The 23,198-nt window shown below is 50.8% G+C and overlaps 1 protein-coding gene across 1 annotated transcript in view; it reads right to left on the reverse strand.

Annotated features, from left to right (window-relative positions):
- The window catches only part of TARS2 (threonyl-tRNA synthetase 2, mitochondrial (putative)), a 70,715-nt gene that overhangs the window by 34,487 nt on the left and 13,030 nt on the right, over positions 1–23,198 (reverse strand). The window contains exons 7-13 of the mRNA XM_015410093.1: positions 22,194–22,272; positions 20,267–20,413; positions 17,022–17,120; positions 13,785–13,951; positions 11,411–11,573; positions 9,475–9,612; positions 5,676–5,753 (exon numbers count right to left, since the gene is read on the reverse strand). Of these exons, the coding sequence (XP_015265579.1) occupies positions 5,676–5,753; positions 9,475–9,612; positions 11,411–11,573; positions 13,785–13,951; positions 17,022–17,120; positions 20,267–20,413; positions 22,194–22,272 (871 nt within the window). The remainder of the gene's footprint in view (positions 1–5,675; positions 5,754–9,474; positions 9,613–11,410; positions 11,574–13,784; positions 13,952–17,021; positions 17,121–20,266; positions 20,414–22,193; positions 22,273–23,198) is intronic.

The raw sequence follows: 23,198 nt of genomic DNA on the forward strand, positions 1-23,198 counted from the left end.
TGCCTCAAACTCGGAGACAATTACAGGCATTCATCGGATTCGCCAATTTCTACAGAAGTTTTATAAAAAACTTCGCCCAGGTCACCCTCCCATTAACTGACCTGTTAAAAACCAAAGGGAAGGGGCCTGAGGCCACTAAACCAGGGGCGAAGCTGGCATGGTCCCCCGAATGCCAGGAAGCGTTCGAGCGCTTGAAAGCCCTGTTCACGTCGGAGCCAGTGCTAGCGCACCCAGACAAATGGAAAAAAATCATTGTTCAAACAGACGCTTTCGATGTGGCTATAGGGGGGCCATTTTGCAGGAAGGGGAGGATGGGAAGTTGCACCCCTTGGCGTATGTCTCGAAGAAATTCTCAGATGCCGAAAGGCACTGGTCAGTATGGGAGAAGGAAGTGGCCGCGATCAAACTGGCGTTGTCTACATGGAGACACTGGCTCGAGGGGGCCAGGGATTCCTTTGAGGTCTGGACTGACCATAAGAACTTAGAGACTCTAAAAACCCCGAGACATTTGAACGCTAAACAATTGTGCTGGGCTGACTTCTTCTCCAAATTCCAGTTCACTCTCCATCATTTCCCGGGGGTGGCAAACTCTCTAGCCGATGGACTGTCACGCCTCCCTCAACATGCCAGTCAGAGGGACGTCATCCTGGACTCGGTGTTCACACCTGCCCAGCTGGGGGGGGCAGTCATGACACGCAGCCAAGCGGCCAACCTCCCTAAGGCACAGGAAAAAAACCCGGCCCTTTTCTCCCCGTCACCCTGGGAAGAGAAATTTGCCACTGCTTTCACTGATGGGGATAAAGAACTGGTGGAGGGGGTGGAAGGTTGCCAAAAGGGAGGTAATTGTTGCTGGTACAAAGGGGGGAAATTGTATGTGCCGATTTCCTTGCGGGGGGAGGTAATGACTGCTGCACATGGTTTGAAGTTGGCAGGACATTTTGGGTTCCTCAAATCATTACAGCTGTTACAGAGAGAATTTTGTGGAGACAATTTTGGTGGCCCCGAATGTGCAAAGATACTTCTACATTCGTCCAAACCTGTCAGACGTGTGCCATGACGAAACTACAGGGGGGAAACCCCCCGGACTCCTGCAACCCCTACCCACCCCAAATCGGCCGTGGGAAGTGGTATCCATGGACTTTATAACGGATTTGCCTCCCAGCAGTGGGAAAACAGTAATTTGGGTCGTAGTTGATCTGTTTTCCAAACAAGCTCATTTTGTTCCATTTTCTTCCCTACCTACTGCTAAAGCACTGGCAAAGGCTTTTCTCTCTCACGTGGTGAGGCTACATATGTTGCCAAAAAAGGTGGTGTCCGACAGAGGGACACAATTCGTCTCGAAATTTTGGACTGAGGTCATGAATCTGTTGGGGGTAGAAAGGGGGCTCAGCAGTGCCTATCACCCAGAAACTGACGGACAAACAGAAAGAGTTAATCAAACTCTAGAACAGTATTTGAGATGCTTCACAAACTATCAACAAGACAATTGGTGTGACCTCTTACCTTTGGCTGAATATTGTTACAACAATTCATTTCATGTGTCAATTGGGATGTCCCCTTTTAAAGCGTTGTATGGTTATGACAGCCCTCCTATTCCTATGTTGGAGGGACAGACCGTGGAAGGTGGGGGACACACACACACCTGGTGTAAACAACTGCAGGAAGCTTGGCCTTCATTGTGTAAAACTTTGGATGCGGCCAAAGCTGCCTACAAGAAGCAGGCCGACAGAGGAAGGGTGGAGGGTTGGGCTCTGAGGCCTGGTGACTCGGTGTATGTCTCTACAAAGAACATTAAAATGTTAAGACCAAGCAGGAAATTGGGCTGGAAGTACATCGGCCCCTTTAAAGTCAAAAAGGTGATTAATGATGTAGCTGTGGATGTTGAGTTACCGAAGAATTTGAGATCTTTGCATTCTGTATTTCATTTCAGCCTCCTGAAAAAGGACAACGGTTCTTCTGAATGGCGGGAAAAACACACCCCGCCTTTACCAGTGTTGCTGGATGATCAGGAACACTATGAAATTGAATGTATTTTGGATTCTAAATGTAAACGTGGAAAACTATGGTATCTGGTTGAATGGAAAGACTTCGGACCCCAGCACCGGGAATGGGTGGAAGAAGGGGATATTCGGGCCCCGTACATGATCAGGAAGTTTCACCGGGATTTCCCGGGCAAACCGGGAGGTCTCCCGGAATGACCGGGAGATTCTCCCGGAATGGCCGGGAGACCCTGGGAATGAGGGGAAATGAAGTTTTGAGGGGGTGTACTGATGTATGGTCTATGCACTCTGCGCATGCTTTGTTCCTGTAGTTTGTAACCCGTGTAATTTCCTCCTGCTTTGGGTATTGTTTATTATCCCTCGCTTAGCAACCCAGACGCATGCCCAGACGTAGAGCTTGTTAGTGAACCATGCAACACTCAAGGCCAAGCAGGTGGGTGATAAGGATGGCAGCAGCTTTTTGTTTTAATTAGCAGAGCCTGAGAAAAGCTTAGTACCGATAACTGGAGCGTTTGGTTCCCAGCAAGTTGGCGGTCAGTGGGAAGCTCCTTACACTTGGGGAAATGCTACTGTAAGTCGAACAGACCTGCGGGATCCAACCCAACAAAAGCCACTTTTAAATAAATGGTAAGAAATTAAAAGCCTGACCTGTGCCTAGAAGCTACAGTGATCAGACTGGTCGCATTATGAGACGAGTCACAGCAGCAGGAGGAGGAGGAGGAGGAGGAGGAGGCTGGATTTATACCCCACCCTTCACTTGGAGTCTCAGAGCGGCTTACAAACTCCTTTCCCTTCCCCTCCCCACAACAGACACCCTGTGAGGGAGGCGGGGCTGAGAGAGCTCTCCTGAGAACTGTCCTTGAGAGAACAGCTCCTATCAGAACTACGGCTTGCCCAAGGTTATCCACCAACTGCAATTGGAGGAGTGGGGAATCAAACCCGGTTCTCCCGGATTAGAGTCCGCGCGCTTAACCACTACACCAAACTATACACCAAGCATGCTATGAAAAGTTGAAGGCAACAGGAAGAAGACAGTGACCTTGATGGACTGAGCATCTGATTCAGTAGAAGGCAGCTTCATTAGGTGCGTTCATGTGTAATGGGACACTACTGCGACACTGCACACCTGGGTCACTTCTTGGGAGTACCTGACTGTGGCGTTTTGCTTATATAAATATTGTGCGTGCGTTTTATTTCTGTGTTTTCATATGGGGTTTTAGGTGTATGTTGCTGTGGTTTAAAATGGAGGCCTCAACAGTAAGGAGGAGAGATGTTGGATGGATGGATGACTGAAATGTGTTATGATAGGATGGCGGCTACACCCTACGGGGCAGAGTCGACTGGTTTGGAGACATTTGTGTGTGTCAAAGAAGAAGGGAGTGGGTGAAGAGCATGGCATGTGAGAGAAAACTGTGTCCTTTGTGGAAATTATTAACCTAAGTGGCAAGTCAAGAAATTCTGCCTTTGTGGCGAGGTCTATTTAATGAAAGAAGAACTGTACACCTATTAGAAACCATTACGCTTATTAACCCTACAGAAACCATTTTGCTCTTTTTACTTCTAAATAAACTCTGTTTAAGAGAAAACAACTGCTTTATTTAGAACAACGTTTGAGTCTAGTGGCACCTTTAAGACCAACAAGGTTTTATTCACGACATAAGCTTTCGTGTGCAAGCACACTTCTTCAGATACCGAAAGCGCACAAAAGCTTATACCGTGAATAAATCTTTGTTGGTCTTGAAGGTGCCCCTGGACTCAAACTTTGTTCTGCTGCTTCAGACCAACATGGCTACCCTACATGAATCTGCTTTATTTAGCGTAAAGGACACCCCTTTTACCTCAGAGCCATCCCCACCTGCTGACTTGGGATGTGGCTCAATGGTAGAGCATTTACTTGGCATCCAGACAGTCCCAGGTTCAAACCCCAGCATCTCCAGTTAAAGGATTTGGCAGCGGGTGATGGGAAAGACCTCTGCCTGAGATTCTGGAGAGCTGCAGCCAGTCGGAGTAGACAATACTGACCTAAGGGGGTCTGATTTGGTATGGGGCAGCTTCATGTGTTCATGTGACCGTCCTGCCATTCTGCCAAATATAACTAAGCTGTCCTGCTCTTTCAGTTCAACTAAGGCTGCGGTCACACAGAGCATTAGACACGCTACAGAGACGGAAGATAGGCGGATTTTCCAGGCGCGATCACACCGCCGCATCTGGGAAGCGTAGAGCTCCCGTGGCTCACCCGAGGCTTCCCGCCGAAGATGCGGTGTAAGAAACTAGTACCTCCGAGGTACTAGTTTTCGGAAACTGCGGGGTAATGGCGGGCATCTGATCGCGTTTTCGGTGGCATCCGGCGCCCACCCATGTCCCCTCGCAAAAAGGTTCCCCTCCCCCAGTCTCCATGGGATGCGCACAAGCACCCAACTGAGCATGCGCACACTTCAGTTTTTTTTTAAAAAAAAAACACAACGCCGTTTGCCGTGCCGCCCCGTTTCTTTGCCTGTGGTGAGATCGGCACCTCCCCCCTAACCACGGGACCTCGATGGGACCTCAACTGGACGTCTGATTGCGCAGCCGCGTGTTATTTTGCTCCGGGGCAAACAGCCACGCTTCCACCTGCATTTTCCAGCCCGTGTGACCGGAGCCTAAGAATTCTAAGGCGAGGGCCTTTGGTGGCAGCGAAAATAAGTTGGAAACACTAAGGCAGGCAAGGAGGTAATAAGGATGTAATGAACCCTACAGTGGCCATTACAGAAGAGAAGAAGAGATTGGATTTATGCCCCGCCCTTCACTACCCAAAGGTGTCTCAGAGTGGCTCACAAACGCCTTCCCCTTCCCCTCCCCACAACAGACACCCTGTGAGGTAGACGGGGCCGAGAGAGCTCTTGACAGAAACTGCTCTTTTCCAGCTCTGACCAGAAATGTGGCTTGCCCAAGGTCATCCAGCAGCTGCGAGTGGAGGAGTGGGGGAATCAAACCTGGTTCTCCCAGATTAGAGTCTGCACACTTAACCACGACACCAATCTGGAAGAAGAGGAGGAGGAGGAGGAGGAGGAGACTGGGTTTATACCCCATGGCCCTTCACACCCCAAAGGTGTCTCAGAGCGGCTTACAAACTCCTTTCCCTTCCCCTCCCCACAACAGACACAAGGCAGGGGTGTCAAATATAAGGCCTGAGGGCTGGAACTGGCTCGTCCAGGGCTCTTATGCAGCCCGCGAGCAACTAGTGCAAGGGAGGGAACAGGAGACTGCTCAAGGGGGAGTGGACGGAGCCACTGATAGTGGCTTCAGCGTGGCGGAACAACCTCGTCTGCAGCAGTCAAGCAGTGTGGGAGCGCCTTCCCAGAGCTGCACCGCTGGCTCTCCAAGTCTGCCCATACGGGTTTTCCTCTGTACCCACACCAACTTGGAGCTTACCAGCTGCTGTCCTTTATACAGTTTCTATCTCCGGAGCCCGGCATTACGTTTTACGACACACGTGGCCCGGCCCGGCCCGACAAAGTGACGTTTATGTCAGATCCGGCCCTTGTGACAACTGAGTTCGATGCCCCTGATATAAGGGGGTCTTTAAAAAAAAAAAAAAGCAGCAAAACATGACGAACGCCACGCACGCTCTTCACGGATGGCAACCAACACCCTCAAGACAACCCGGGATGGCCAGCACAGGAAAAAGATGCTTACCTTAGGCCCGTAGAAGGCTCCATCCCCAGGGTTCAGCTCCCACGGCTGGCCAAAATCCCGGAGGCTTTTCTCCAGCAGCTGAAAGACAAGAGAAGGGAGAGAAGTCGTGAGTCGCAGCAGATGTCTCGGCGGGAACGGACCGCAGATGTCTCCTCCTCTCTCCTCCTGAGAGAGCTCTGACCAAGAACCGCAAAAAACCGCTCTTTTTTTCAAGGACAGCTCTTATCAGAACTACGGCTTGCCCAAGGTCATCCAGCAGCTGCAAGTGAAGGAGTGGGGAATCAAACCTGGTTCTCCCAGATTAGAGTCCGCGCACTTAACCACTACACCAAACTGGCTCTCCTGCTTTAGAGCAAGGGAAAGAAGAAGGAGGAGGAGGAGGAGGAGATCGGAAGTTTACCCCGCCCTTCACTACCTAAAGGTGTCTCAGAGCGGCTTACAAACTCCTTTCCCTTCCCCTCCCCACAACAGACACCCTGTGAGCAGTGTTCCCTCTAAGCTGAGTTAGTGTGAGCTAGCTCACAGTTTTTTAGCCTCCAGCTCACACATTTTTGTCTCAGCTCAGGAAGGATGGCTTCAGAGCCAATTTAATGCTCACAACTTTAATGCAAGTAGCTCACAAAGTAGAATTTTTGCTCATAAGACTCCAAAGCTTAGAGGGAACATTGCCTGTGAGGAGGAGGAGGAGGAGGAGGAGAAGAAGAAGAGATTGGATTTATCCCCCGCCCTTCACTACCCAAAAGTGTCTCAAAGCGGCTTAGAAACTCCTTTCCCTTCCCCTCCCCACAACAGACACCCTGTGAGGTAGGTGGGGCTGAGAGAGTTCTTTCGAGGACTGCTCCTGAGAGAACTTGTGACTGACCCAAGGTCACCCAGTTGGCTGCATGTGAAGGAGTGGGGAATCAAAGAAGATTAGATTTATACCCTACCCTTCACTACCCAAGGGAATCTCAGAGCGGCTTAGAAGCTCCTTTCCCTTCCCCTCCCCAAAACAGACACCCTGCGAGGTAGGCGGGGCTGAGAGAGCTCTTGACAGAAACGGCTCTTTTTTCAAGGACAGCTCTTATCAGAACTATGGCTTGCCCAAGGCCATCCAGCCAGGCGCAAGTGGAGGAGGAGTGGGGAATCAAACCCGGCTCTCCCAGATAAGAGTCCGCCCACTTAACCACAACACCAAACTGGAGTGACGCATCATTCGCCCGGGAAGCCAGACAGGCGGCGGGTTCCCCTCCAGAATGCTTTTGAGACTGCACGAAGCTCAGAGATCCTACCCGTTGTGAGGGGTCATCTGCCTCCTCCTAAGCCCACGGACAGACAGACCCGTCCCTTCCACTCCTGTTTCCACAAGTTCAGGAAAGCAAAATCTACCCCCGTAGGCTCGGAATGGGAGAGTAGGATGTGAACAAGGAGCCGTAATAAACATGCGATAACAAATTCATTAAATGGTAAAAACACCCATAAAAGGTAAAGGTTCCCTTGCTCGAAAGCCAGTCGAGTCCGACTCTAGGGTTGCGGCGCTCATCTCCCTTTCAAAGCCGAAGAGCCAGCGCTGTCCGAAGACGTTTCCATGGTCATGTGGCTGGCATGACTAAGCACCAAGGCGCACGGAACGCTGTTCCCTTCCCACTGAAATGGTACCTATTTATCTAATTGCAATTTTTTGCTTTCGAACCGCTAGGTTGGCAGGAGCTGGAACCGCTCCAACCGTCAGGAAGTTCTTCCTCCCGTTTAGCCGGAAACTCTTCTGATTTAATTTCAAGCGGGCAAGAATGGGGGGGGGACCCTGTTCCTTTTGTTCAACCCCAGTAAGCCAAGAGGAAGCCGTGCTCTGTTCCAGGGGCAGCTCCAGGCAATACCCCTGCCGAACGGACGGCGGGAGTGAGACTTTAACACGACTATGGGGACCAGGAAGGGCCCCCTAAGCCGCCCGCCCTGGACACGAGCAGCTTGGTTATAAAGCTTGATGCGAGCCAGGTGACACGTCCGATCGCTCCAGCACCGTTCAGCAAGAATCCACCGAACCAACCTTAAGTTACTAGGCCTTCTGGGGTTCCTGGGTGGTTGTCAGCTATGCTGCTATCGCGGGGGGTGGGGCGGGGTGAAGGATGAGGCTGTTACTGACCGTCTTAACTTGTTGGAATGTTAGCTTTCACTTCTCTCAGGGTGCGTTCAGATGGGGGCTTTACATCGGTTAGGGTGCCGGTTCTAACCGTTGTACTCACCGGCGTTCAGACGGAGCACATCTGCCTCCTGTCCCTAACCGGTGTAAAGCCCTTTACACCGTTGCACTCTGCCACTAGGTCCCCAAGTGGTGGTATCCTGAGTGCAACGGTGGCTTCCAATGTATACCGGCGTCTGATCGCTCTCCACCGGTGCCTAGCCATTTCCGTCAGAAGCCTGAGGCTTTCATTTCCCCCCCGCCATTTTTTAAAAACTCTAAGCAATATGCGCTCGGGCGAAGCTTCGCCCTGAGCGTTTGTTTAAAAAAAACACAAAAACCCTTACTTTACCTACCCGGAGGAGTCCGGGACTTAAGGGAGGCCAGTTTGGGCTTTAAACTTTAAAGGTAAGTCCTTACCTTTAAAGTTTAAATGTAATGGGCGGGGGGGTTGAGCTTGCGCAAAGATCGCCATTCTGTGAATGGCTGCCTATGGCGCATGCTCAAGCTGTGTTTAAAAAAAAAAAAAAAAAAATCCGCGAAGGCGACGCCTGCAGCGTGTGACCGGGCGTACAACAATGGGAACCGCAAAATTGAGGTAAGTTTGATCGCGTTTCTGCTGGCATAAACTGCACCGGTTCCAACCGGTGCAGTTTATGCCGGCAGAAAGCCCCCGTCTGAACGCACCCTCAGTGCCTTATCATGTAGCCTGCTCTAGTGACTTTGGCGTTTCCCCGTTTTCATTGACTCGGTACGTGCACCCGTTATTTTCGGGGCACTTGCCTTTCTTCGCTGATAGGCCTGGAGCCATCAGGAGGGTCCCTTTTGAACCCTGTCTCTCTTTCCCCTCTCCCGCCTTAAGATCAGTTCTGACACCGGATGTGTATAACAGATGACCTGCCTTTCCTGCCTCCAATAAAGCTTGACTCTTTGGAGAGAAAGTGTGGAGGGCTGATTGCTGTGGGACTCTAGGCTTGCCAAGTCCCCCCGGGGGGCGGGGAAACCCCAGCCCGAGGCCCGTTCCCCGCCGCCGTTGGATCGGGCGCCGGGGGGAACTCCACCCTGACGTGCACGTCACCAGGAAGTGACGTGACCACGCCGGGCACGCTGGGGGCGGGGCCACGGTCATCCCAGGGAAAACTCTATGGTTTTCCCTCGGATGGTCGTGGCTCCGCCCCCAGCGTGCCCGGCGTGGTCGCATCACTTCCTGGTGACGTGGATGCGGCGCGCTGTCAGCTATGATGCCATGAAGGTGGGGAGAGTTACTCATAACTTTGCATTCCTTTTCATGCGCTTAATTGCTTCGCAGCTGTAACGCTTATCTTCAAAGTTGTACTGGAGAGTATGTGGTGTCTATCTTTCGTGGGAGCTTCTTTCGTTCCCAGCTTCGCAACCGTTAGAGAGTTTGACAATATCCCGCGCGCAGGACTGGGCCTAATTGGCCATGGCTGTGTGTGTGTGGGGGGGTGCATACGAATGCCCTATATCTCATTATGCACATAGGTATCCCGCCATTCTTAACAGTATTCATGTTACTGCATCTATGGCTTTTCAATAAAAGTAAAGCCTTCCTGGAAGTGTGTGGATGGGGCGGCAAGCAGGGCCTACACAGCTGACGAGAAAGGAGGGGGGCGTTCTTACCTGCTCCGCCTGATCCCAAAGGTTAGGGTCCCCTAGAAATGTGTCGGGGCGGGTGGCGAGGTAGAAGCGTAAAGCAAATCCAAAAACGGAATAGACGGCTTGCAGGAACTCCAAGCAACCACGGATCTCTCCTTCCAGCTATGTGGGGAGGGGGAGAAAAAATGACACTCAGGGCAGGGGGGCTGGAGGACTGGGGGAGGATTGCCCCCCCCCGTTTGTCCCACCCCTGCCATCTCCCATTTGACAGACGTTCCCCTCTGCAAAAGTGTTCTGGCGCAAAGTCACATTCAGTTGAAAAGCAAACACTTCTGCAACATGGGCTTAGAATGGAGTCCGCAGTTCCCAGGCCTGCGTCAGCCACAAAGGCACCGTGTTATTTTTTATTTCTTATCCATTTTCTACCCAGTTTGGTGTAGTGATAAAGAGTGGCAGACTCTAATCTGGGGGGAGGAGGAGGAGGAGGAGGAGGAGGAGATTGGATTTATCCCCCGCCCTTCACTACCCAAAGGAGTCTCAAAGTGGCTTACAAACTCCTTCCCCTTCCCCTCCCCACAACACACACCCTGTGAGGAAGAAGAGGAAGAGGAGATTGGATTTATACACTACCCTTCACTACTCAGAGCGGCTTACAAACTCCTTCCCTCCCCCTCCCCACAACAGACACCCTGGGAGGCAGGTGGGGCTGAGAGAGCTCTGACAGAAACTGCTCTTTTTTCAAGAACAGCTCTTATCAGAACTACAACTTGCCCAAGGTCATCCAGCAGCTGCAAGTGGAGGAGTGGGGGAATCAAACCCGGTTCTCCCAGATTAGAGTCCGCGCACTTAACCACAACACACAAACTGGCTCTCTAGGCGTTGCCATTAACAGAACAGAATTAACATTAACAGAACAGAAGGCGTTGCCATTAACAGAACACCTGCGGGATCCAACCTGATAGTTAAAGCACAAAAATAACCCAACACCTACGAATCATTGATCATCCCTGGATCGCAGCTGTCAGGAGGGGAAAGAAATAAAATGGAGGAAAGCTGCCGGGCTGCTCCAGATCCAAAAGGAATATCCTCTCCACTCCCCATCCCTCACAAACCAGCACAAACCAAAAGAAACCAAAAATACAGGCCAACAAATTCAGAACCCCAACTCAATCTCTACCTTGATAGCAACAGTATCCTATAATTACTGTCAACAAAAAGCACTCTGAAAAACCTTTCTTTTCGGGGGGGATTGAGCCAAAGGGACCTTGCAGGGGATCAAATTCAACAACCCTGGTGCCCCTACAAAGAAGGCCCTGCCCCCTTATGAACGCTTATTAGCCCTCTTCTGGTTTGTGTGTTTTTAATCAGTTTTAGTAGCTGTATGCTTTATTTAACTGTTCTAAATATTCTATCAATGGATATCGATAGACAGATATAATAAATAGTATATAAAGAAGAAGAAGAGGAGGAGGAGGAGGAGATTGGATTCATAGCCCGTCCTTCACTACCCAAAGGAGTCTCAGAGCGGCTTACAAACTCCTTTCCCTCCCCCTCCCCACAACAGACACCCTGTGAGGCAGGTGGGGCTGAGAGAGCTCTGACAGAAACTGCTCTTTTTCAAGGACAGCTCTTATCAGAGCTACGGCTTGCCCAAGGTCACCCAGTTGGCTGCAAGTGGGGGGAGTGGGGGAATCGAACCCGGTTCTCCCAGATTAGAGTCCGTGCACTTAACCACTACATCAAACTGGTTCCTTCACCAAACTGTCTCCTTACATATAGTAAATGCTTCTTAATGTTGGCGATGGTTCCTGCACTGGGGATACTGAATGGGGTGGAAAGGCGGCATAGAAATGTTTTGAATAAATAAACGTCCATCTGCTGAGCCTTTACCACTGCTGTCACACGCTGGGAAGCCACCCCCGGTGATCTCGGTGGGTCTGCCACCCCTCCGGGCTCTCACCTGATCCATGGCGCAGAAGATGTGGGCATCGTCCTGCTGGAACCGGCGAACTCGAGTCAGGCCCGTCAGGGATCCCGAGGGCTCGTTTCGATGCAAGACCCCAAAGTCGGCCAGCCGGAGGGGCAGCTCTCGCCAGGATCGTGGGCGGTGGCCAAACATCAGGCTATGGGAAGGGACAAGCAGAGGGATGTAGAAATATTTTAAATGAACATGGCATGGCCAGGGCATTGTGCCTACCGATTCCCCAGGAGCTTTCCTCATAAGACTTTCCTCATAAGACTTGGATTCCAACCCTCTAACCATCTTGGTTGCAAATTTGCTTTTTATTAACAGTAAATGAGACTGCCAAAAATAATGACAAAAGTGGTGAAAGCAGATATTGGTAATGATATTTATTTGTCCAGTGATATTTGTTTGCTAATGATATTTCACTTCCGTTTCAAACGGTGAAAAAAAACATGATTGCATGGGCCCAGAATACTGGGCGTAATATTAATTTTGAGGAGTGGGAGCAGATTTGGTTGAAAAACATTAAAATTGACTAATGCTGTATCATAGAATGTGTATAAGATGTTTTATAGATGGTATATTACACCAGATAGATTAGCTAAACAAAACACTACTAGCTCAGATAAATGTTGGAAATGTAAGAATAAGACTGGTTCATTTTATCATATGTGGTGGCTATGTGATGTTACAAAAAGGTTTTGGAGATGGGTACATGAGATAATGCAAAAAATCATAAGAACTAAGGTCCCATTTACTCCAGAGATATTGTTATTGAATATATTTCCGAAAGACTTTGATAAAGCAGATAGGTATTTGATTGTTTATTTGTCAACAGCTGCAAGGATTTTATATGCTAAACACTGGAAAACAATGGAGACTCCAACGAAACAAGAATACGTGAATAAGCTGCTTGAAACGGCAGAGAATGATAAATTGACGTTGGAGATGAGAGCGGGAACGGAATGGACTTTTCAAAAAACTTGGAAGAGATTTTATGACTGGTATAATATAAGCATAACAACCTGATGGAATTTGAGTACGCAGAAAAGAAAAGCTAGTAAAATAGATAATGAGATTTGAAATGTAATAATTAGATAACCGAAGGATAGAAGATGGGGAAAGCCCCCTGTTATATGTTTAATGTTTGTTAATGGTAGTTTTTATGTTGTTGGTTTTTATATATGTCTGTAGTATATAATGGAAAATAATAAATAATCCCCTCAGGGACCGCCTCTTCCCGTATGTTCCCCCAAGAGCGCTGCGATCGGGGAGCCTTGACCTCCTTGAGGTTCCGGGGCCCCGAGACATCAAGCTTGCCCTAACCAAGGCCAGGGCGTTTTCGGTGACGGCTCCTACCTGGTGGAAGGAGCTCCCGGTGGAGATCCGGGCCCTGCGGGACCTTGTACAGTTCCGCAGGGCCTGCGAGACGGAGCTCTTCCGCCAGGCTTTTGAGTAGGAGCCACCCCCGTCACTATACCACCATTGTGACTCGACCCTACCATCTACCTTATCTGGGAGGGGGGTAGATGCCACCCTGATGAGGAACATCACTCCTGGCGCTCACGCCACTACAACACCGGCCACCAACGAGGGACACTGTGCATCTTGGGAAATTTAGTGAACCGTAGAGCACCATTTTAGTTTGTATGTATTTAATGTTTTAACGTATTCTATATTTTATTCCGGCATTGCCGCTTGTTCGCTGCCCTGAGCCGCTTGGGTAGGGTGGGATATAAACCCCAAGTACTTTAAAAAAAACAACAAGAAAGATATTTTGCTTCCCCGGCCGCCCTGCCGGGAGCCACACAATACATGTGAAAGAACCACGTGTGGCTCCCGAGCCACAGTTTGGCCCACCCCTGGCCTAGACTTATAAAGGTAAAGGTTCCCTTGCTCGAAAGCCAGTCGAATCCGACTCTAGGGTTGCGGTGCTCATCTCCGTTTCAAAGCCGAAGAGCCAGCGCTGTCCGAAGACGTTTCCGTGGTCATGTGGCCGGCATGACTAAACACCAAGGCGCACGGAACGCTGTTACCTTCCCACCGAAGTGGTACCTATTTATCTACTTGCCATTTCTTGCTTTCGAACTGCTAGGTTGGCAGGAGCTGGAACTAGAGACGGGAGCTCACTCCGTCATGCGGCACCCAGGTCTTGAACTGCTGAACTACTGACCTTCCACAGCCTGCAGTTCAGCATCTTAACCACTTGAGCCACCGCAGCTCCTGGCTCCTAGACTTATAAGAGGTGTTTAAAAAAAATCCGGCTTCCCGGTGAGCGGCTGAGAATCCTGGCCTTCTGATCTTGGCCTCCACGGCAGTGCTTCCCCCCTCCCGGCAGGGCGACACCCATGACCCCTCCGCAACTCACCAGTGCCCGGGGCAGTTCATGGGCTTCAGGGCCAGCGTCTCGTTGTTGACCCGGAAGGAGAACATGTGCTCCTCGTAGTGCTGCCAGTGCCCGGAGATCTCCCACAGCTTCACGTTGTAGATATTGGGGGTGATGACTTCGGAAAAGCCGCGCTTCAGATACTCGCCCTGGAAAAAGCAGGGGCAGACACAGGGGCACCGCTGAAGGCGGGCAAGGGGAGTGGGGTGCAGAACCAGCGCAGCCGTGGCAGGCGGCAGGCCAACAGGAGGCTTCCCTGCGCGGGCCCAGGGGGTCGGAACGGGAGAGGCTCAAGAGCACGACAGCCCATCCGCACCAGCAGGGCTTGCGCTGGGGAACTGGACTGCGCCCCACATTAACTCTGGCATTTCTCCTGTCCACTGCGGGGGCCGGCCGTCTCTGTTCTCCGCACTCTTCCAAGAAGAAGAAGAGAAGAGATTGGATTTCTACCCCGCCCTTCGCTACCCAAGGGAGTCTCAGAGCGGCTTACAAACTCCTTTCCCTTCCCCTCCCCACAACAGATGCCCTGGGAGGTGGGTAGGGCTGACAGAGCTCTCTCGAGAACTGCCTTTGACAGAACATTTCTTAGAGAACTTGTGACTGACCCAAGGTCATACCAGCAGCTGCATGTGGAGGAGTGGGGAATCAAACCCGGTTCTCCCAGATTAGAGTCCGCGCACTTAACCACGACACCAAACGGGTTCCTAGAAGGAGGTGGAGGAGATACCCCCGCCCTTCACTACCCAAGGGAGTCTCAGAGCGGCTTACAAACTCCTTTCCCTTCCCCTCCCCACAACAGACACCCTGTGAGCAATGCTCCCTCTAACCTGTGGAGTCTTGTGAGCAAAAATTCTACTTTGTGAGCTACTGGCATTAAAACTGTGAGCGAACGATTTGGCTACTGCATAAATTAGTTTGCTGTGGAGCCACCCTTCCTGAGCTGAGACAAAAATGCGTGAGCCGGAGGCTAAAAAAACTGTGAGTCAGCTCACACTAACTCCGCTTAGAGGGAACACTGCCTGTGAGGTAGGTGGGGCTGAGAGAGCTCTCTCGAGGACTGCCCTTGAGAGAACAGCTCTGGGAGAACTTGTGACTGGCCCAAGGTCATCCAGCAAGTGCAAGTGGAGGAGTGGGGAATCAAGCCTGGTTCTCCCAGATTAGAGTCCGCGCACTTAACCACGACACCAAATCTGGCTCCAAGAGTAGGAAGAACAACAGAGTGGGACTTATTCTGAGGATAGCCCTGTTGGCCTGCGGCAGAACAACTAGGTTAAAGTCCGGTCACATCTGAGAGACCAGCAAGATTCTCTGGGGCTTTTGAGAGGCAAGGCTCCTTCCGTTACATACAGGGTTGGGACTTGTGGCCCCCCCCCCTCGGTGTGGGGTGTCCCTCCAGAATGGCATGTGATCCCCCTTCCTACTGGTCATCCAGGGGTAGCTAAAGATTAGCCTGCTCCAGAAGGGTGCTTTAACTTGGATCTCTAGACTGGCTGTTTGGTTTGCTGTCGTGGTGAAGTGCGCGGACTCTTATCTGGGAGAACCGGGTTTGAGTCCCCACTCCTCCACATGCAGCTGCTGGCGTCACCTTGGGTCAGTCACAAGTTCTCTCAGAGCGGCTCTCTCTGGAGGAGTCCTCGAAAGAGCTCTCTCAGCCCCACCCACCTCACAGGGTGTCTGTTGTGGGGAGGGAAAGGGAAAGGAGTTTGTTAGCCGCTCTGAGACTCCTTCGGGCAGTGTACGGCAGGGGTATGAATCCAATCTCCTTCCTTCTTCTCCTCGATTCCCCACTCCTCCACTCGCAGCTGCTGGATGACCTTGGACAAGCCATAGTTCTGTCAGAGCTGTTCTTGAAAAAGAGCCGTTTCTGTCAAGAGCTCTCTCAGCCCCACCTACCTTACAGGGCATCTGTTGTGGGGAGGGGAAGGGAAAGGAGCTTGTAAGCCGCTCTGAGACTCCCTTGGGTAGTGAAGGGTGGGGTATAAATCTAATCTTCTTTGATTCCCCACTCCTTCACATGCAGCCAACTGGGTGATCTTGGGTCAGTCACAAGTTCTCTCAGAGCTGTTCTCTCAGGAGCAGTCCTCGAAAGAACTCTCTCAGCCCCATCTACCTCACAGGGTGTCTGTTGTGGGGAGGGGAAGGGAAAGGAGTTTCTAAGCCGCTCTGAGACACCTTTGGGTAGTGAAGGGCGGGGGATAAATCCAATCTCTTCTTCTTCTCTTCTTCTATGAGCGTTTATGAAGTGTAATGAAGTTACTGAGGAAGAGCTATCGAAAGGAAGACTGAAATCTGGAGTCTTCATCCCTGTGTCTTCTGTGCCAGTTTCCTTTGTACGCTCGGCATTACTTTTTGTATTTTTGTATTATACTTATGTAGAAGAAGAAGAAGAGATTGGATTTACACCCCACCCTTCACTACCTGAAGGAGTCTCAGAGCGGCTTAGAAACTCCTTTCCCTTCCCCTCCCCACAACAGACACCCTGGGAGGCAGGTGGGGCTGAGAGAGCTCTTGACAGAAACGGCTCTTTTTCAAGGACAGCTCTTGTCAGAACTATGGCTTGCCCAAGGTCATCCAGCAGCTGTAAGTGGAGGCGTGGGGAATCAAACCCCGTTCTCCCAGATTAGACAACAGACACCCTGTGAGGTCAGTGGGGCTGAGAGAGCTCTGACAGAAACGGCTCTTTTTCAAGGACAGCTCTTGTCAGAACTACGGCTTGCCCAAGTTCATTCAGCCAGGTGCAAGTGGAGGAGGAGTGGGGAATCAAACCCGGTTCTCCCAGATTAGACAACAGACACCCTGGGAGGTAGGTGGGGCTGAGAGAGCTCTGACAGAAACTGCTCTTTTTCAAGGACAGCTCTTGTCAGAACTACAGCTTGCCCAAGGTCATCCAGCCAGGTGCAAGTGGAGGAGTGGGGAATCAAACCCGGTTCTCCCAGATTAGAGTCTGCGCACTTGACCACTACACCGGACTGGCTCTCTTGTAATCTTGCCATTACTGATATATGTAGTTTCTTGTTACTCCTTGCTAGTATCGTGTCACTTTGTTATATATAAACATCCTTCACTATTTGTGTATATTATTTGAGCGCTTTTTTAAAATCTGCGTTGTTTATACAGTGCATTTTTGCTTCATGACTATACTGTACTGTGCAATCACCGCTGTTCTCCCAGATAACGGCCCAGCTCTCTAACCACCACCCGACACGGTAGGAGGCGCACCTTAATGAAGTCCATGAGAGTGGTGTAGATGTGGGCTCCCTTAGGAAGGAAGAAACAGCTCCCGGGGCTCAGCTCGTGGAAGAAAAACAGCTCCTGGTCCTGAGAAGGAACAGAGGAAGGTTTGAGTCACTCAGACTGCATCAGTTCCAGAGAGGGGCAACCAAACATCTAAAGGGCTTGACACGCACCAAGTGAAGAGAAGAATGCACTCGGCTGAGACAGGGGATCGCCCGTGGGCAGGACTTAGCAGCCTTCAAAGCATCACTTTTTTATTTCTGAAAAGAGGCGTTTCTTGCTCTTAAAACAAAAATCGGCAAGATTTCCAGCACCTGATTTGGGGGGTGGCCAGTTTACATTTCTTCCTGGTACCCCCACAGGCCATGAATGTAAACTCAGCAAGCAAAGAAGCATGAAAAAAGGTACAGAGGACTGTGGGCAACCGAGAAGATGAAGGACTTGGAGTACCTCTCCTAGGAGGAAGGTATGCTCCTTCTAAGCTGTGGAGTCTTGTGAGCAAAAATTCTGCTTTGTGAGCTACTGGCATTAAATTTGTGAGCGAGCGATTGGGCTGCTGCATCAATGAGTTCGCTCTGAACATAAGAGGAGCCAATGTTGGATCAGGCCAAAGGCCCATCCAGTCCACCACTCTGTGTCACGCAGGGGCCAGAAATACCAGTGCCATCAGGAGGTCCAGCAGTGGGGCCAGGACATTAGAAGCCCACCCACTGTTGACCCCCCCCAGGCACCAAGAAGACAGAGCATCACTTGCCCCAGAGCCCCTAGCTATACCTTGTGGCTAATAGCCACTGATGGACCTCTGCTCTTTACATTGGATCAGGCCAAAGGCCCATCCAGTCAAACACTCTGTGTCACACAGTGGCCAGAAATACCAGGTGCCATCAGGAGGTCCAGCAGTTCCATATGCTTATCTAATTCCCTTTTGAAGCCGTCCATGCTTGTAGCACCCACCACTTCCTGTGGCAGTGAATTCCATGTGTTAATCACTCTTTGGGTGAAGAAGTACTTCCTTTTATCCGTTCTAACCCGACCGCTCTGCAGTTTCATGGAGTGCCCACGAGTTCTTGTATTGTGAGAAAGGGAGAAAAGTACCTCTTTCTTTACCTGCTCTTTCCCATGCATAATCTTATAAACCTCGATCATGTCACCCCTCAGTCGTCTTTTCTCCAAGCTAAAGAGCCCTAAGCGCTTTAACCTTTCCTCATAGGGAAAGTGTTCCAACCCTTTTATCATTCGAGTTGCCCTTTTCTGCACTTTTTCCAAAGCTATAATATCCTTTTTAAGGTGTGGTGCCCAGAACTGCACACAGTATTCCAAATGAGGTCTCACCATTGATTTATATAGGGGCATTATTATATTGGCTGATCTGTTTTCAATACCCTTCCTAATAATCCCCAGCATAGCATTGGCCTTCTTTATTGCAGTCACACACTGTCTCGACATTTTCAGTGAGTTATCCACTACAACTCCAAGATCTCTCTCTTGCTCAGTCTCTGCCAGTTCAGACCCCATCAATGTGTATTTATATTTAGGATTTTTGGCTCCAATGTGCATCACCTTGCACTTGGCCACATTGAACCCCATTTGCCATGTTGACGCCCACTCGCCCATCCTTGACAGATCCCCTTGGAGTGCCTCACAATCCTCACTGGTTTTCACCACCCTGAACAACTTTGTATCATCCGCAAATTTAGCCACTTCACTGCTTACTCCCATCTCCAAATCATTAATGAACAAGTTAAAAAGCAGTGGACCAAGTACTGATCCCTGCGGTACCCCACTGCTTACCACCCTCCACTGAGAAAATTGCCCACCTACACTCACTCTCTGTTTTCTATGAACTAGCCAGTTTTTGATCCATAAAAGGACTTGTCCTTCTATCCCATGATTTTTGAGCTTACTTAGGAGCCTTTGATGAGGAACTTTATCAAAAGCTTTCTGGAAGTCAAGGTAAATAATATCTATTGGATCCCCCTTGTCCACATGTTTGTTCACCCCCTCAAAGAACACTAACAGGTTAGTGAGACAAGATCTTCCCTTACAGAAACCGTGCTGAGTCTGCCTCAATAGGTTTTGTTCATCTATGTGCCTACTAATTCTTTCCTTAATAATGGTTTCCACCAATTTACCCGGTATCGACGTCAGACTGACTGGCCTGTAATTTCCCGGATCTCCTCTGGAACCCTTTTTAAAGATGGGAGTGACATTTGCTACCTTCCAATCCTCAGGAATGGAGGCAGATTTTAAGGAAAGATTACATATCTTTGTCAGGAGATCTACAAGTTCACATTTGAGTTCTTTCAGAACTCTCGGATGTATGCCATCTGGGCCTGGTGATTTTTCAGTTTTTAAGTTGTCTATCAGTTTTAGGACCTCCTCTCTCGTCACCTCAATCTGACTCAGGTCTTCCAACACCCCTCCTGAAATCAGTGGTTCTGGAGTGGGCAAGCACTTCTCATCTTCCACAGTGAAGACGGAGGCAAAGAATGCATTTAGCTTCTCAGCCATTTCCCTATCATCCTTCAATACTCCTTTTACCCCTTGGTCGTCCAAGGGCCCCACTGCCTCCCTGGCTGGTTTCCTGTTTCTAATGTATTTGAAGAAAGTTTTATTGTTGGTTTTTACGTTTTTTGCTATATGCTCCTCATATTCCCTTTTTGCCTGCCTGACCTCAGACTTGCATTTTATTTGCCATAGCCTGTGTTCCGTTTTATCAGCCTCACTGTGACTAGCTTTCCACTGCTTAAAGGAAGTCTGTTTCTTAACCATGCAGTGCCTTTCCTAACCTGCGGAATATTTTTTTTAGAGCCTCCAGGATCATAGTTTTAAATAGTTTCCAAGCTTCCCCAGTGGTTTTGACCCTTTCTACTTTTCCTTTCAGTTTTCTCCCCACATGTCCCTTCATATCAGAGAAGTTACCCCTTTTAAAGTTAAAAGTGGTTGTGTGAGTCTTATTGGCCAATTCCCTATTTATACAAATGTTGAACACAACAACATTGTGATCACTGTTCCCAAGCGGTGCAATCACTCTTACATCTCTCACCAGGTCTTGAGTATTACCTGAAGAAAGTTTTACTGTTGGTCTTTATGTTTTTTTGCTATATACAAATTTAAAACAACAGTTTAAAATAACATAGATCATATGTGCCGTGTATAGGAAAGCCAGCGTGTTGCCTTCCCCAAGGTACACAGGGCACACCCCTCACACTACTTTCGCTGACACACACCTTGCCGATTCGCCGATGGTCCCGCCGCGCGGCCTCCTCCTGGGCGCATTCCCACTCGGACAGCTGCTTGGCACTGGGGAAGGAGATGCCGTAGATGCGCTGCAAGGCCTCCGCGGAAGGGTCCCCTTGCCAATGGGCGGAAGCATTCTGCCAAGAAGAGGGGGGGGGGGGGGGGAGGATTTAGCGCTGGGGTCAAGAGCAAAGCGGCAATCTGGGCGTCTGCACCAACCGTACACAGAGACTCACAGAGCTGGAAGGGACCTCCAGGGTCATCTAGTCCAACAATGGAAGAAATTCACAAATGCCTCCCCCCCCGATCCATGTCCAGAAGATGGCAAAAAACCCTCCAGGATCCCCGGCCAAACTGGCCTGGAGAAAATGGCTTCCTGAACCAAAAGGGGCACTCATGAAGTTGTCTTACAGTGCATCAGGCCATCAAGGTCAGTATCGTCGACTCAGACTGGCAGCTGCTCTCCAGGACCTCAGGCAGCGGTCTGTCATATCACCTCTTACCTGGTCCTTACCTGGCAGAGGCTCTTCCACTGAGCCACAGCCCCTCTTGACAGCTCTCCAGGGTCTCAGGCGGAGGTCTTTCCCAGCCCCTCCTGCCTGGTCCTTTTAACTGGAGATGCCGGGGATTGAACCTGGGACCTTCCGTATGCCAAGCAGAGGCTCTGCCACTGAGCCACAGCCCCTCTTGACAGCTCTCCAGGGTCTCAGGCGGAGGTCTTTCCCAGCCCCTCCTGCCTGGTCCTTTTAACTGGAGATGCCGGGGATTGAACCTGGGACCTTCCGTATGCCAAGCAGAGGCTCTGCCACTGAGCCACAGCCCCTCTTGACAGCTCTCCAGGGTCTCAGGCGGAGGTCTTTCCCAGCCCCTCCTGCCTGGTCCTTTTAACTGGAGATGCCGGGGATTGAACCTGGGACCTTCCGTATGCCAAGCAGAGGCTCTGCCACTGAGCCACAGCCCCTCTTGACAGCTCTCCAGGGTCTCAGGCGGAGGTCTTTCCCAGCCCCTCCTGCCTGGTCCTTTTAACTGGAGATGCCGGGGATTGAACCTGGGACCTTCCGTATGCCAAGCAGAGGCTCTGCCACTGAGCCACAGCCCCTCTTGACAGCTCTCCAGGGTCTCAGGCGGAGGTCTTTCCCAGCCCCTCCTGCCTGGTCCTTTTAACTGGAGATGCCGGGGATTGAACCTGGGACCTTCTGCATGCTAAGCATGGTGAGTAGCATTGTGTCCAGGTCACGGGAGGTGGTAGTTCTGCTCTATTCTGCTATGGTCAGGCCTCACCTGGAGTCCTGTGTCCAGTTTTGGGCACCACATTTGAAGAAGGATGCTGACAAGCTCAAGCGTGTCCAGAAGAGGGCAACCAGGATGGTGAGAGGGTTGGAATCCAAGTCTTAGGAGGAAAGGGTTGGGTCTGTTTAGCCTGGGAAAGAGAAGGCTTAGAGGGGACACGATTGCAGTCTTCAAGTACCTGAAGGGCTGTCATGTAGAGGATGGAGCGGATCTATTCTCCCTTGCTCCAGATTGCAAGACTAGATCTAATGGGTGGAAATGACAATGGAGTCGTTACCGGCTAAATATCAGGAGTTGAGCAGTGGAGCAGTCTGCCTCGGGAAGTGGTGGATGCTCCTTCGCTGGACGTTTTCAAGCGGAGGCTGGACGACCCTCTTTCGGGTATGTTGTAGGGCTATCTTTCGGCTCTGCTCCTGCAGAGTGCGGGGGGTTGGACTAGATGACCTGCAAGGTCCCTTCCAACTCTAACATTCTATGTTTCTATTATCCTGCATTGAACAGGGGGTGGGACTAGATGGCCTGTAGGGTCCCTTCCGACTCTGTGATTCTATGAATGCCTCAACATCGGGGCCGTGGGTCTCATCCAGCGGCTGCACCCCCCCCACTCTGAAGCCCAAGAACACCCACCTTCAGGAGCTTCAGTGCTCGGATCGTGCCCGTATGCCTGACGTGGGGGCCGCGGCAGAGGTCGATTAAGGTGCCACACCTGCAGACATGAAACAGAAGCCGCAGCGGCATTATGGGAAGCTTGATGACGGACCCCCAACTGATCAGCGCACCCAAAAGGAACGACGGAACACCAGAAAATGAGGTAGGCCATCAAAGACAGGCAGGACAGACACACAAGCAAAACAGAATCCATTCAACGAAGGCTTTAACAAGGCCGTGGGGGGGGGGGACACACACACACACCTGGGTCAACTCCTCACATCATAAGAACGTAAGAGACGCCAGTGTTGGATCGGGCCAGTGGCCCATCCAGTCCAACACTCTGTGTCACACAGTGGCCAAAATTCCCAGGGGCCATCAGGAGGTCCACCAGTGGGGCCAGGACATTAGGAGCCCTCCCACTGTTGCCCCCCCAAGCACCAAGAAGAGAGAGCATCCCTTGCCCTAGACTGAGAGCTCCTATCTATATCTTGTGGCTAAGAGCCACTGATGGACCTCTGCTCTTAACATAAGAACATAAGAGAAGCCAGTGTTGGATCAGGCCAGTGGCCCATCCAGTCCAACACTCTGTGTCACACAGTGGCCAAAAATACCAGGTGCCCTCAGGAGGTCCACCAGTGGGGCCAGGACTTCAGAAGCCCTCCCACTGTTGCCCCCCCCCCACCCCCAAGCACCAAGAATACAGAGCATCCCTTGCCCCAGACAGAACAACATAAGAGAAGTCAATGCTGGATCAGGCTAATGGCCCATCCAGTCCAACACTCTATGTCACACAGTGGCCAGAAATACCAGGGGCCATCAGGAGGTCCAGCAGTGGGGCCAGGACACTAGAAGCCCTCCCACTGTTGCCCCCCGAAGCACCAAGAATACAGAGCATCCCTTGCCCCAGACATAAGAACATAACAGAGAAGCCAATGTTGGATCAGGCCAGTGGCTAATCCAGTCCAACACTCTGTGTCACAC

Source organism: Gekko japonicus, unplaced genomic scaffold (genome assembly GCF_001447785.1).
Source record: "Gekko japonicus isolate JY-2015 unplaced genomic scaffold, Gekko_japonicus_V1.1 scaffold424, whole genome shotgun sequence".
Classification (NCBI taxonomy): Eukaryota; Metazoa; Chordata; class Lepidosauria; order Squamata; family Gekkonidae; genus Gekko; species Gekko japonicus.